A 14,508-nucleotide genomic window follows, 5' to 3' on the forward strand; every position below is an offset into this window, starting at 1 on the left:
TGCGGTAAAGTTTGATCCTGTCCAATTGATTGGTGATTAATCGATTGCAGTTATCTTTAAATCGAAAGAGTCCTGAGTCATCGGATCTCCCGAAATTCCTTTAAATTAAAGACTAACTCCCCCCCTCTCCCCGTCCCACCTCCTGCCTCCCCCTCACAATTGGTGACGGTCCGCATGAGATTATAATTAGCGATTAAGCTAGCGGACGATAATCGATTTCGGCGTACCGAAATTGTACATTAGATAGTTGTTTCTCGAGAATAATTAAAAAGAAAAAGGAACATATTAATAAAAGTACATTGTATTCACTTCAAATAAAGTGCTTTCTTAATTCCGTGCCTTTTCACATTTCGCATTTATAATTCGGCGAGTACTTGCTCTACTGCCTACTATATTAGCCTACCTGCCAAGGAGCGGGATAACGATTGTGTCTATTTTCGGCTGATATGAGATTTCGATGCATTAATTACGTATAATAAATAATACGGTAACCCAACGCATTCGATTATTCTATTAATAGCTATTCAATTATTTATCGATGTTTATCCCAATTAATGACGATGTCTAGTGTCGAACGTATTTGATTAATGTAAACTTTTACCCAGTCGCATTTAGTTTCTTTAATTCGCTTTGTCACCGTACGACACACCCGGAAATTCAATGTATTTATTTTATCGGCGAGAAACCTCTTTTTACATATTATGTATACGTATATGTTTGTTTTCACTTTTATTCCACAAAGTATGTTTCCTCGTTTTGGTGTGAGTTAAACTGCAAATTTACATGGTTTGTGATGTATCGCATTTCCCGTGAATACCCTTTTTGTACTCTGGCATTGATTAATAAACATTTTGTAAACAATACGAAAAAATAATACATATATTTATCATTCATTACCAATATTTATTTTCAACAGATATCCTTTCCTCTTAGGACTACTCTTTAAATCTGAGATATTTTCTCTGTGGTTCATAAAAAAACAAAATTCTAGTTGAAAGATATTAAATAAACAATATATTGAAACGTTATAATTCGTTGGATACAAAACAATGCAATTAGTATTAATATTTATGTTAATAAAAAAAAAAGACAAAATTCATTTGGCAGACTTTAATTTAAATAACAAGAGAGTCGATGAAACATGACGAGCGGTATACTTATTCAAAAAGCAGAAATAAGACTCTTGACAGGAGTTTCATTTTCTTTGCAAAGTGCTGCAAAAATATGCTTGTGATTAGTTTCACGTTCTAGTCGACTCGCTATGTCATGGGCTCTCTTAGTAATACTTTGAGGTATTCCAGCAAGTCTTGCAGCATTAAAGCCGTAAGATTTTGGACAAGCTCCTTCACTTAATTTGTATAGGAATGTTACTGTCTCCTGTGACACTTCCTCTTCTTCTTCCTTCTCCACCATACAAGCCTGTAAAGAAATAAAAACAAATGATAGTAGCAAAAATACTCATAGTGATTAGATAGCATCCGCATTAAACAAAAAACAAGGATACACAGGATGTAGTCTTACCATATGTGCCAATGTCACGTTATCATTGGTCTTATAATCTTCGACTAACGAGTGGTAATGTGTTGAGAAGAGGGTGCGACATTGCATTTTGACCAGAGCAGAAACAACGGCTGCTGCTATGGCTGTACCATCGTATGTCGATGTTCCACGACCTAAGATAATGAATTGCGATTGTCATTAAATCAGACAGGACTCATTGTGAAGCTGCCAGCAAGTAATTAACGATAGTATCATGTTTCAACTGACCTAATTCATCTAGCAGTACCAAAGAATGCGGTGTGCTGTGTTGTAGTATAGCTGCTGTTTCACTGAGTTCCACCAGGAAGGTACTCTGTCCAGCCATGATGTCGTCGTTGGCGCCGAGTCTTGTGAAGATACGATCGACCAGTGACAATTTACAGGAAGTCGCTGGTACATGGCAGCCCTTAAGATAACGATAAGGAGGAAACCGGTTAAGAGATTAAGTAATTGAAAATGTTATTGCAAAAAGTGGATAATTACTATCTGTGCCATTATTGTGAGCAGACCGAGTTGGCGCATCAGTGTCGACTTTCCTCCCATGTTTGGTCCAGTTAGTATTACAAGAGAAGCAGATCCCTCGCATGCTAATAAAGTGTCATTGGGTATGAAGTTGTCGGAAGGAAGACATGGATGACGACCATCTCTTATCTCAATGAAATTCTGGTAATAATTGAATATGATGATTGAATTTTTCAGAAGTGCATTAGATGGTTCTAGTTTTATTTTATATTTCTTACCTTTCCATCTTCTGTTTCATCGTGAATCTCTGGAATACACATATCACCACTGTGAGAATATTCAGCCAATGAGATGAGGACGTCCAATATGGCCAATTTGTAAACTGCCGTATTCCACATTTCATATTTTTCACTGAATTTTGCGAAAACCCTTCTGTTTAGATCCTTCAGAACTTTGTCTCTGTGCTCTTCTGCATTGGTTTGCCTTGATAAAAGTTCCTGTAATTAATGTAATCAGTTATGTTTGCGCAATTATGCCTAATATTTTTAGGAAAGTAATAAAGGTAACAGACCCTTGCTTCTGCTGTGTAATAACGTTTGAAGCCTTTACGTTGTGACTGTAATTCATATCCAGGACCGATCTTCTTCACTTGACTATCAGGAATCTCAATTTGATAACGTTTTCTGTCAGTGCCATGGAATGATATTTTAACACCAAAGTGATCTCTTTGTTTCTTCAAATATTCATCTAGATCTTTTTTTACAGCACCTAATTCTTCTAAGACAGAATCATATTCGGTATCCACACCTTTTTTCGGTACGATACACCCTTCCTTTTTGGCTTCCTCGTGATCAAATGCAGTCTACACAATTTAAAGTATTAATACTGATACAATTGTAATCATGAGACGATAAATTAAACCATAATAATTTTACTAAAGACCTTAAAATGATCCAATGTATCTCGCAAATTCGGAAAGTCTCCATTCGGTTCTATTTTGGTAGACTGACAAATGAGTGAGCTAGTAAAGTCTGAAAATCAATGTTTTTAAAACACCATAAAATGTATAAGTAAAAGAGATGTTAAACAATACTACCATCGAACAATGCAATGATGTCCAAAACTTTTTCAAATCCATCTAGTGTAGTCGTAAAATCCAATATCTTTCTCTTTGAGTACGTTTTACCTTCAAACATAATGGCTCTTCCGTCTGGATGATTTCTCATTTTAGCAGCATTACCTTCCGCATGTATTCTACCGATGATTAAGATGAATTATAATAAGTAACATAAAAAGTGGTACAACTCTAGCAGTTAAACTTTCAATAATAATTCACGTTTCTACTCACTTGCTAAGCAATCTTTCCAGATCTGGAAGAGAAGCTAGCATAGCTCGAGCATTTTGTACAACATCTACCTTATCCATTAATTCAGTTATAGCTTCCTGACGTTGTATTATTACAGATTTACGACAAGACGGCCTGCATATCCATTCTCGTAGCAATCTACGGAGTAATCATTCCATTACAACTAGATTCACGGAAACGGTACGTTCTTATTCTGTAACCTGGAATTATTTCATGTTTTCTATAACTCACCTCTTACCAAACGGGGTGCAGCAGCGGTCTACAGTAGTAATAAGAGAGCCCTCGTTCCCCAAGATTTTTAAATTATTTATTGTAATGGCATCCAATACCATATTATTGGCCAATTTTGCTTTGGCATTAGAATCAACAGTGTTGAAATCAGGTGGTATATACGTCTGGAAGCGTCCCTGCGCTAATAATTGCTGATCAAGTAGATAATTTTTCAGTAAGTACACACATCCGCCAAGTGCGGATACTGCTAGTTCCGTATCTTCTGCTGGAGTTAATCCTAAGCTGTCTCCTATTCGAACAAAGCTTATTAGTAGAAGAGTACTATAGCATTTAATTAATTTAATATATTTACCCTCGTTCAAGTATGGCTGCAGACCTTCGGGCCAGGTAAAATTTGAGTCTGATTCGCGTTTAAAATAGTCGCCTTCGTGAAGATTCTGGAAGGAAATAAAAATGTATCAGATAATGTAAAATCGGAAGAAAATCTCACATTCTCACCTTTAAAGTAGTTCCTGCTGACCAGAATTGTGACTCACGGAGCAAAGGTTCTTTTATGACTGTAGATAATAATCTGCTTATTAATCTCAGAGTTTCTTTTGATAAATTACCTTGTTCATAAATAACCTGAAATGGTAGTTTCAATGTTACGTCATTTTTAAAGAAGCTATATTACAATTATGTATAAATGAGAATAACGAACTAACGTGAGCTGGTGGATGGTGCGCGAGCAGAGTTAGCAATCTGGAATTATAACGATCATCCTCAAATTGTCCCAAATGGAAGTCTCCAATGGTGGTATCAAGAAAGCATACTCCGAATGATACCGTTGTCGATGTAGAGTGCCGTTTTTCTACCAGTGATAATAAATAATTGGAATTGGGAGTGGATGCCTCAGCATCCTGCGGTGTATAAACTCTAGTACCTCTTGTACTTATTTGGCATATTTCTCTCTTTACTACTTTATCGAATTTTGTGGGTTTAGTCACTGTAAGAATAATGCATTAATTAATAAAATATGAAATTTATAAAATTTAGAGTAATATTTAGTTTTTAAGGAAACTCATACTTTTAGAGCAACGTTGACTCATCATATCAGGATTTTCAGTTTGCTCCACTCTTGCTACTTTATATCCTCTCTCAATTAAACTCGCTGAGAAACGGCCATATGCTATTTCGGGAAAACCAGAGTGTGCAAATTCTCCCTGGAACATTACCATCATTTTTTTTAATGTAACAAACAGATCGATCTTCTATTAAAATATTACGAACTCTTCAGATGCTACTTACACGCATGTACGAAAGACTAAGTTCGTTTACACCGGTAACAGCATCCATGTGATACAATTCATAGAATTTTCCGACTTTGAAGAAGAGTACACAATCGAAATGTCTACTCTTTAATTCCCACCATTGCCTCATTGCCTATAATAAGATTAGACGTCAAAAATTATTTGATTTTTAAGACTTAACACTGTAAAAGAATATTAAATCAATCATACAGGTGTTTGACTGTTTTTGAAGTCTTCAGGAACGTAAACAGTTTTCGGATCATAGTTGGGATCTGTCAAAGGTTTCCTGTTTATGTCGCGTATTTTGTTTGGTTGCAAAAAATCATACTTCAGATGAGGCCATGACTCTATAACATGTGCTCCTGCACTTGCTCCTTGATTTTGTGATGGAGCAATGGAAGGCTTAGACCCTTCCTTTCCCTAATAAAATTAATTTCTTTATTTGTTAATATGTACTGTGGAAGCATGTATTTCTCATATATACTTACTGTTTTTTGGGTTTTTGTATTGGCTTTCTGGTTTTTATTTGAGGTAGTAGTCGATCTCTTTGCTTTTTTCTAAAATATCAAATACATATTTTGATGACTATGTGTATATTTATTTATTAGTTTTCCCTTATAAAGAATACAAGTACCTTTGGAGTTTCCTCTTCACTTTCTGTTTCTAGTTCACTTTCAGACACACCCTCAGAAACAGACTCAGATTCATATGAAGTTTCTCCAGGACCTAGGATAATATTCATAACAGTGCAGATTATGTTAAACAAAGTATGACATAAATGATATATAGTTTTACATAATCAGTATACAAACCAGGTACAAAATCGTCTCCCGATCCATCACTTTCATCAGGGATAATAAGTCTCCTCTTTTTAGGGGTTGGTGCTGCAAATATCTCATCAACATGCTCATCATATTCATCATCATCATCGTCTTTCAATGATCTCTTCCTATCTTCATTGCTGTAGTTTTCTTTACCTTTAATTTTTTGTTGAGCTACGACACAGAGTTATAACAAGTAGAATCAACAACTTGTACTTATAAACAGAACAAAAAATATATAAAGCAAAACAATAACATTCATTATGAATATGAATCTATAAATAATAAATGTGCCGGACTAAAATAACTAATCACAGCACACAATCAACATATTTTGTTAAATTAGCAAAACTGCAGTTTACCTTTGTTCTTTTGTCCTCTCTTTGGAGTGGAAGCCTTTTCTTTGGTCGCCGGCGTTTTTCCATTTGTAGGCTTGACACCTTTTGGAGAGGTGAAATAATTGAACAATGTATTTACTTTCGGCATTTTGCAGGATTTAAATTAGCCCAGGATATTGATTTTGCTTTTATTCTCAAAGTTAAGACTGTAGCAATCACTCTAAACGGTTCTTCGTTTCTATGATGGCAGACAGCGCAGAAGGAATGAAAAGCCCGGCAAAATCGTTGCTTTCCTAAACATCTCACAAACTGTCTCGTAATTGGTTTACGACGGGTTCGCATGAAGACGACATAAACGAATAATTATAATTGTAAATAGAAACAATTAGTTGAATGTCCTATTACAATATGCAACACCTGTAAATATAATTTTTCTATATTGCGCGAATATTAGCTGTTATAATGAAAAAAAAGTGCAATATCTAAATTATATTATTTTTGTTTATTTTCTACTTTAAAGTATAATTATAATTAAAAGAACAAGAATTTTCATCTTTTTTAATCATTTCTTTATTTAAATTTTACTTATCATATGTGACGAACGTCACATGTATGCTACGTCATGTGAATATACACAAAATGATGTCAGTGATGTAGATGACACTGCTCCTGTAGTCTGTCGAAACATTTTTAGAAGTCGGAAGTAGGTTTTCGTACCAGTACATTTTTTACAAGATGCAGCAATACGATATACTTATACAAGAGATTGAAGGCATCGATGATTATCTAGGACCCACGTTCAGGTTCGTTAATTCGTGTAACTTTAACTCAAGGATAGACAACCTTATCAAAATCCGCGGTTTCGAGAACCACCCTGTCCGTGTACGCAGATGCACCTGTACAAACGGCATATGCGCACTAGAAGGGATGAAAAGGGGTGAATGTATATGACAACATAAACCTGGATAATATTTTATAGTAGTAACAAAATTGCAACATGTCCAGACTGTCATTGTCACAGATTCAAAATGTCTTACCGAATGCTGCTCCGAAGCATGAACATTTGTTATTTGAGATAGAATCCACCGATACAAGTAGTGTAGGTCTTGTTATCAGGTACTATCCCTCATTAAATATTCAATTACATATTGCCTGACAATTGCATAGTAGATAACAATAAAAAGTTGTACATCGGTAGACATTTTTATACATCTTTATTTAAAAATGTTTTACACTGTTACAGAGCAATTTACGATGGACATGAACATCAGAAGTTTATGGAAAAATTGGATGAAAGGGTGAAGAGTCATGACAAGGATATAGAGCGGATGTGTAATCATCATTATCAAGGATTCATTGATTCTATTCGAGAACTGCTCCAAGTTCGAACGCAAGCTCAACAATTAAATGTTAGTTTCATTTCTTGTAAATTTTCAAAGCATTTCCCTCTTTATCCTACTTTTAAACAATTATATGTATTCCTTATCATGTTTTAGACTGTAATATTGGAGCTAGATAAGCGTATCAGTGCAACCTCAGCAAGTGTTATAGAAAAAGGAGAAGAGTTAGTAAAGGCACGAAAAGTAGAGAGCAACATGGCTGCTGCTGTAGATAGTCTAACAATGTGCCTTCCTGTATTGGCAGCTTATGCAAAGCTACAGAGACAACTGAAAGATAAACGCTACTATCCAGCACTGAAAACATTAGAACAGTTGGAGCATCATGATCTACCAAAAGTTACCAATTACAGATTTTCTTCGCAGATCACACAGCAAATTCCATTGTACGTTAACTCTCGTGTCATACGATGTTTTCATTTTGTAATCCTTATTTTTCTAGATTACGTGAAAACATTAAAGACGCATCAATGACAGATTTAAGAGATTTTTTGGAAAACATCAGAAAGTATTCACCTAAAATTGGTGAAGTCGCTATGAGACACGTATATATCGAAAGTGTTACGTATCAAAATTCCTCTCATCATTCATTATCGAACTACATAAAATTTAAATATTATAGACTGCCGAACAACTTGTAAGCGAAGCTGAAATAATTGGTCGCAAAAAAAGGAGCCCTCAGACCAATTCTTTAACAGGAGAAGCTGAGGAAGAACTGAGCGCCCAAGATCTAATGGATTTTAGTCCAGTGTACCGTTGCATGCATATTTACACTGTACTTCGTGAAGGCGATACTTTCAAAGCTTATTATAGACAGCAAAGAAAGCAGCAAGCCAGATTAGTCTTACAGCCTCCCATCAACATGGTACATCTTTAAATAATTAAGATCCAAAAAGTATCATTTTTAATTAATTTTTCATTACAGCATGAAAGTATAACTGAGTATCAGTCATATATCCACGGTATTTTGGGTTTCTTTGTCGTTGAGGATCATATTCTTAATACTGGTAATGGATTAGCTACCCGTTCTTATTTAGAAGAGCTTTGGTCCATGGCTTTATCTAAAATAGTAAACGCCTTACGCTCTCATTCGGTAAATTCAATAATATAAATTATTAATGTACTACAATACGGATACTTTAGTTGTTTTTAAATTTGCCTTATCTTTGCTCTGTTTTTTATTTTAGGCGTATTGTACAGACGCTACACTTATTTTAAAGATAAAAAATCTCATTATGCTGTTCAACACTACTTTAAGAGTAAGTTATAAATTTCACATAATAGATTATAATTATTAAAGATGTATCTTTTCGATGTCATCTTTTTTGTCTTATTAGAATTATGGATTCTCCGTGGGGCAACTTTGGGATTTACTCCAAGAGATTAGAGTGCACTATAACGAAGTTCTGATGCAACACTGGGTTCAAGTCTTTCGTAATATTCTGGACGAGGATAGTTTCTTACCAATTCAGGTAAGTTTTCCACTATGCTGCTTATATTGAGCAACAGACTAATTTCCCATATTTAATTGCAGGTTTCGTCGCAAGCAGAATATGACCATGTCCTGGGTTCATTCCCATATCAGGATGAGGGATGGCAGAGAGCCGAATTCCCCAAAAAGTTTCCCTTCTCAGCTATGGTCCCTAAAGTATATCAGCAGGTCAAGGAGTTTATTTATGCTTGTCTAAAATATTCAGAAGATCTGAATCTCACGCAAACGGAAATTGACGAGATGATATGCAAGTCAACGAATTTACTATTAACGAGAACCTTCAGCGGTTGCTTATCCTCCTTATTCCGAAAGCCTTCCTTAGCACTTTTGCAAGTGGTACAGATTATAATAAACACCGGATATTTGGAGAATTCAACGAAATACTTGGAAGAGTTTGTTTCCAACATTACTGGGTGAGTATTCAATGATCTTAATTAACATATTTTATTTCTGAATGACTGCATATTGTAAACTTAAAGTCTCTTTCCTTCTTCAGAACTCCACACGAAGGTCAATTGAGTTGCGCAGGAGTACAGTCGACCATGTTCAGAGTAGCTCGAGACGATGCAGAGAAGCAAATTTGTGACAAACTAAAGCATAAACTGGATGAATTTTTGGAATTAGAAAATTACGATTGGAATTTGGCCGAACCGCAAGGACACGCATCTGGTTTTATTACGGATCTTATAGCATTTTTGCAAAGTACCTTCACATGCTTCACCAATCTACCAGTAACTCCTTGCTGTTGTTGCATATACATATAAACTACATTACAATTCTATCCTGAACTCTGTGGTCATTTGCAAAGTATTTCTTTCAGGAGGAAGTTGCTCAGGTTGCATGCAAATCAGCATGCTCCCACATAGCAAAAGCCATTTTAGGAATACTAATAAGTGATGATGTGAAGCAGATCTCCATGGGTGCCCTACAACAAGTTAACTTGGATACAATACAATGTGAACGTACGTTTCTTGTTTTAATTATGTTTTGAATTACAATTTTATTCTCACGCCTTTCACAGAATTCGCAGCATCGGAACCTGTACTTGGCTTGCCGGAAGGTACATTGCTACAGTATTTCGCACAACTCAGACAATTACTCGACTTATTTATGAGCTGGGATTGGCCCACCTATTTTCACGACTATGGTCAAGACTCCAGCAAATACAACCTTGTCACTCCGAACATGGCCGTATTATTACTAGAGAAGTAAGTACTCCATTTTATTGTCTTTGATCATCGTGCATTCCTCACGATTCCGTACAACTTATTTTATTCTGTTTAAGGCTTAGGGAATCCGACAAGAAGACGGTATTCTCAGTGCTCAAGAAAAGCGAGCGAGACAAAAAGAAACTCTTAGAAACAGTATTGAAACAATTGCGTCAATTGGCAATGACTACACAACAGCAGTAATGTTACATAGTTTATCTCATCGAAAAGGTAAGGAAAGCAGATAGCAAGAAAATATGTAAATATGTAATATAAGTGCTTATCTCGTGTAACTACAAAAATTTAAGAAATACAATCTGATATTGCTATATAAAACAAATATACAACTAAAACCCGATTAATAATTTATTTTGTGCGATATTTTTATACCGTATTAAAATTACACTCATATTTTCTTGAGTGAAGCAGCGAATTTATATATAAAAAGTGAATGCATTGCAAAAAAATACACGCGAGTGTAAAATATCTTTTTTCTTTAAGTGTCTGTATATTTGTCATTTCAATTTTTTTCTTCTATAGCAGCTTTGTTATATTACATGTATACGTGTCATATATTGTACAATATCCTCAAAGCAACTGTACATTCGATAAGGTATTCAAGTATAAAGTATAAAGTCCCAATTCCTAAGTGTTGCTAAAACAACTGCCCATTGATTTACATATCGTGATCAACATAATCGCATGTTTAAAAATGAGCAGATTTGACGTTATGCTGATGCAGTTATATCGAATGTTATTATCGATTTACAAGATAGAATAGACTGGTAGGTAATAATTATATTAAGGAATAATAAAATAGATTAAATACAAATCAACAATAACTCCAGTAATGCAATACTAGGCAGGTGCAGCCCAGCTCATTAATCAATTGGCCAAGTATTTGATGGAGGTTACCCAAATTATTAATATGCATATGTATACCAATCATGATACATGTGGCACAATTTAATCGATGATATAAATTATAATGAGCGAGACTAATCATCAATATTGTCTGGGTCCACATCATCAGGGAGCATGGAATACTTGTTGGAAGCTATGAAGTTCTGGAATAAAAAGAACAGCATTTTTTTTTTAATTAGCCAGAAAAAGCGAGTTTTCAGAACACCATGTGTCCCGGTCGTGATATCAAAATATATGTGTATTTACTTACCGGAGCTTGTTCATCCTTGGCCTTGGGCATTCTATTGACATCATCGTCGCGGTCCTTCTCTCTTCTCTCCCTATCATACAAACATTATTATAGTCTTTATTTAAAACAATATTTTTATAATAGATATTTACATACCTCTCAGGAGGCGCACGGGAGTCACTTGATTTCTGACCCGCTCGTGCAGGACCACCTCGAGAAGTTGGTGGACCTCTAGAATCTCCACGTTGACCTACGTCAAGAAATCCAAATATTATAGAATTAACAGTGGTACATTGTACGACTGCTTTTATGAATATTTACCAGAACGTGCTGAAGTAGCTGGACGTGGTCCAGATCGTTCAGCTTGTCGCCCCCTGTCTTCATCTGATCTCCAAGTCGGCCGACCTCGGTCTCTATCCTCACGTCCCTCCTGAGAAGACAAACGATTACGATAAGCATACGAAATTAAATAAATAACAATATTAGGAATTATCTTATAATTAAAAATTACCCCATTACGTCGTCCCCAGGTACCCTCCTTTGTGCTGCGTTTATCTGCATCCCTATAAGAGAGACATAATATAAAAAAAATGGAACTTTTGCTCCTAAGTAAAATGTAGTAATGTTCATATATTTCTCACGTACCCTTCATCCTTAGATTTCGATTCTGCATAAGTCTTAGCAAGACGTTCTTCAATTTCTCTCTCCCTGGCAGTAGTGTCTACCGGTTTAGCTGCACCGAATATGTTTACTGCCGGCACTGGTGTCGGAGCTGGTGCTTGTGCAGATGTAGATGTAGATGATGGTGCTGACTCAGCTTCAGCTTCGGCTTCAGTAGGTTCGTCTTTTACAAGAATTGGCTCCACAGGCTTAGTACGTGGCTGTAGCTGTAGTTTGGGTCTTGTTCGTGGTTCCCCTTCTGTAAAAATGGAAATATTCACTATGTAGCTTTCAGTTTAATAAACAAAAAATATATACTTACGAGTGGAATCCATAGTTGATGGTCGAGCTTGCCTACGTGGACCATCTCTGTCCCAATCGGAATCTCCAAAATTACGACGTGGTCCAAAACTACTTCCTCTGTCTTTGTCCCTATCGCCATCTCGATCACCATAGCGGGGCCAGTCCCTTTCTCTATCCTCGTCACGGAAACCACCCCTGTCTCTAAATGCAGAACCTCCTCTATCACCACCCTCCCGCCAACCACCTGGTTTGTTATCATAATCGGGCTCTAAAAATAATATGTAGTACTTCTAAATATTTCATTTAAAATTAGAGGAATTATTCATTTAAGCAAATCTTTACATACTCTCTCGGTCATCTCTTCTGTCGCGATTCTCAAAACCACCACGACTACGGAAACGATCACCGTCGGAAGAAGAAATCTCTTCGCGAGGCCCACTTCGCCAATCTCCAGATGTACGATCAGGGTCATCATAATTATCTCTGCGATTATCGCGACCCATACGCCCACCACGACGCTCATCATTACTGCTGTTTGAAACTTCGATGCGGACACGTCTAGTCTTGATAGTCTAATGGGTAAGAAATTGAATTAATGAAGTGCTCTGGTAATTATAGTTGAAAGGTGTACTGTACTAACAGTATTTGGCATGGAGAGTGCATCTATTAAGCTTTGACGATCATCAAATTCAACATATCCATAGCCCCGAAGTTTATTGGAATCTTTTGGGAGACGCATATTGGATACCTATGGAAATATTGTATTAATTAATGTATTTTAATGATAATATGAAATTATATAAATCTAACTATTATTTTAGTTGCTGGTAATGCTTGACAAAGTACTATATGGATGGAACAAACCTGCATATCGGCAAAAAATTCAGCAAGATCCTCTTCATCTACATCATAGGGCAAATTAGAGATGTATGCTACATAAGGAGGGTTTGTTGGAATATTTTCTTCATTGATACCAGGACCACGTGCAGCTCTTGGAGCAGTTGGTAGAACAACAGGCTCCTTACTGCTTCTTGATGAATATCCTCCACCTGTCAAAAGTAATTTCCACACATATATGTTTATAAATAGTATCAGAAGAGCTTAGTTTTTCAAGGAGGACACTCGATGATACAAAGTCTATTAAAATAGAAGCTTTTAGATGACTAATGCTTGTGAGCCAAACAAAGAAAAATTGAAGACTAATTCCTGCAAGAGCTACTTTTGAATACCGTTAATATGGATATTTTCAATAGAAATAAAGATACTGAAAATGAGTTTGTTTTACCATAGTCATCTTCAACATCATCAGCCCAGTTTGAGGCCTTCAGGGGCACACTTGGAATACCACCAGGGGTTTCGGCCAAAAAGTCCGTTAACGCTAACGTCTTTCCCTTACTTTTCTTCCCCTTTTTACCTAAATGAAAACAGTGAGCATGAGAAACCACGCCTTGCGACATTAATACACACACAAAAAATTCAATATCGAAGCATGCGGTTTGTTCGTTTCACAAGATGTTTGGTTATGTGAGCTAAGAAAGGTATGTAAACGTCAAACAGACAGCTTCAAGAATGACAAATTCATAAAAAAAGATCAAGTGCTTTCCAGAGTTTCATATAAAGTAAATAAAACTTACCTGAAGACATGATTACACCTCGATTTTCCAAAAATGCGAATCAGCCCGCAACTCAATGCTGCACACGACCAACTTCGGGGTTCATAAGGCATTAAATATGTTTGCAAAAGATGCAAGCGACTTTGCGCATGAACCGACCTCTTCCAGTAAAACACGTAACGCCAGAATTGGGAAAACCATGTACTAAAATGGACGCACTGGAAAATGGCTAGACGACGCTTCGCATAAGCGTAGGAACTGACATAAAGTGCACTGTGATAAAAGAAGTAACGTTTAAATGATAATTAGCACTAATTATAGAATACATAGGGCAATAATATTTATTAACGAATATTTGTATAGTCTTAGCATGTCTTTAATTAACAACTTTCATTTAATTCACTTCATCTCCTCTAAAACTACACAAATATTTAGTTTCTGGACTAATTCTGCAAGAAACTTTATGACCGGTTTACAATGTCTCTCATCGCGTTTGACCATAGCCACAATCGGACTGTTCGTCTGTTGGACAGCTTCATCACATTTAGGAAATCAATCGGCGAATTATTTTTCATATAATTCAAGGAGACAAGTTCAATTGAGGACATAAAGCCACTAAGGAGCAAAAAGAAGAAG

The 14,508-nt window shown here is 36.0% G+C and overlaps 3 protein-coding genes across 4 annotated transcripts; 1 reads left to right on the forward strand and 2 right to left on the reverse strand.

The window, feature by feature from the left end:
• Positions 1-991: 991 nt before the first annotated feature.
• On the reverse strand, positions 992-6,339 carry LOC107265386 (probable DNA mismatch repair protein Msh6). Its single transcript, XM_015734799.2, has 20 exons — positions 6,071-6,339; positions 5,700-5,882; positions 5,522-5,613; positions 5,376-5,444; positions 5,098-5,307; positions 4,886-5,020; positions 4,665-4,800; positions 4,303-4,583; positions 4,097-4,222; positions 3,951-4,035; positions 3,599-3,887; positions 3,350-3,505; positions 3,098-3,255; positions 2,944-3,032; positions 2,573-2,863; positions 2,280-2,498; positions 2,023-2,202; positions 1,768-1,945; positions 1,522-1,673; positions 992-1,419 (listed from the first exon to the last, which is right to left on the reverse strand). The coding sequence occupies exons 1-20, from the start codon at positions 6,192-6,194 to the stop codon at positions 1,162-1,164; spliced, it is 3,411 nt and encodes a 1,136-aa protein (XP_015590285.1). The 5' UTR covers positions 6,195-6,339; the 3' UTR covers positions 992-1,161.
• Positions 6,340-6,664: 325 nt separating this feature from the next.
• LOC107265383 (exocyst complex component 6) lies at positions 6,665-10,496 on the forward strand. Of its 2 annotated transcripts, none has more exons than XM_015734796.2 (13): positions 6,665-6,849; positions 7,290-7,455; positions 7,543-7,829; positions 7,886-7,988; positions 8,066-8,308; positions 8,369-8,536; positions 8,631-8,702; positions 8,781-8,915; positions 8,978-9,348; positions 9,432-9,666; positions 9,756-9,897; positions 9,957-10,143; positions 10,221-10,490. In XM_015734796.2, exons 1-13 carry the CDS (start codon positions 6,782-6,784, stop codon positions 10,345-10,347), a joined length of 2,304 nt encoding a protein of 767 aa, XP_015590282.1. In that variant the 5' UTR covers positions 6,665-6,781; the 3' UTR covers positions 10,348-10,490. The 2 variants fall into 2 exon arrangements, with proteins under 2 accessions (XP_015590282.1, XP_015590281.1); XM_015734795.2 differs by lacking the exon at positions 6,665-6,849 and adding an exon at positions 6,931-7,162 and having other exon boundaries at positions 10,221-10,496.
• A 135-nt stretch (positions 10,497-10,631) lies between these two features.
• Positions 10,632-14,052, reverse strand: LOC107265385 (eukaryotic translation initiation factor 4B). The gene is made up of 12 exons (XM_015734798.2): positions 13,894-14,052; positions 13,545-13,673; positions 13,124-13,308; positions 12,900-13,007; positions 12,606-12,831; positions 12,279-12,527; positions 11,942-12,215; positions 11,808-11,859; positions 11,618-11,726; positions 11,453-11,546; positions 11,318-11,387; positions 10,632-11,210 (listed from the first exon to the last, which is right to left on the reverse strand). The coding sequence occupies exons 1-12, from the start codon at positions 13,901-13,903 to the stop codon at positions 11,142-11,144; spliced, it is 1,575 nt and encodes a 524-aa protein (XP_015590284.1). The 5' UTR covers positions 13,904-14,052; the 3' UTR covers positions 10,632-11,141.
• Positions 14,053-14,508: the final 456 nt, after the last annotated feature.

Source organism: Cephus cinctus, unplaced genomic scaffold (assembly GCF_000341935.2).
Source record: "Cephus cinctus unplaced genomic scaffold, Ccin1 Ccin1_scaffold0215, whole genome shotgun sequence".
Lineage (NCBI taxonomy): Eukaryota > Metazoa > Arthropoda > Insecta > Hymenoptera > Cephidae > Cephus > Cephus cinctus.

What these genes read in the sequence shown, in the direction of transcription:
- LOC107265383 (XM_015734795.2), top strand. Translation starts at nt 7,044, where the DNA reads ATGTCCAGACTGTCATTGTCACAGATTCAAAATGTCTTACCGAATGCT. An exon ending in AGTGTAGGTCTTGTTATCAG is followed by an intron (nt 7,163 to 7,289) that starts GTACTATCCCTC and finishes ACACTGTTACAG; the next exon opens with AGCAATTTACGATGGACATG. An exon ending in GCCGTATTATTACTAGAGAA is followed by an intron (nt 10,144 to 10,220) that starts GTAAGTACTCCA and finishes ATTCTGTTTAAG; the next exon opens with GCTTAGGGAATCCGACAAGA.
- LOC107265386 (XM_015734799.2), bottom strand. Translation starts at nt 6,194, where the DNA reads ATGCCGAAAGTAAATACATTGTTCAATTATTTCACCTCTCCAAAAGGT. An exon ending in ATACAAAAACCCAAAAAACA is followed by an intron (nt 5,308 to 5,375) that starts GTAAGTATATAT and finishes TAATTTTATTAG; the next exon opens with GGAAAGGAAGGGTCTAAGCC. An exon ending in TCACAATAATGGCACAGATA is followed by an intron (nt 1,946 to 2,022) that starts GTAATTATCCAC and finishes CGTTATCTTAAG; the next exon opens with GGCTGCCATGTACCAGCGAC.
- LOC107265385 (XM_015734798.2), bottom strand. An exon ending in AGCTACTTCAGCACGTTCTG is followed by an intron (nt 11,547 to 11,617) that starts GTAAATATTCAT and finishes TTCTTGACGTAG; the next exon opens with GTCAACGTGGAGATTCTAGA. An exon ending in CCAAGGATGAACAAGCTCCG is followed by an intron (nt 11,211 to 11,317) that starts GTAAGTAAATAC and finishes TTTTTATTCCAG; the next exon opens with AACTTCATAGCTTCCAACAA.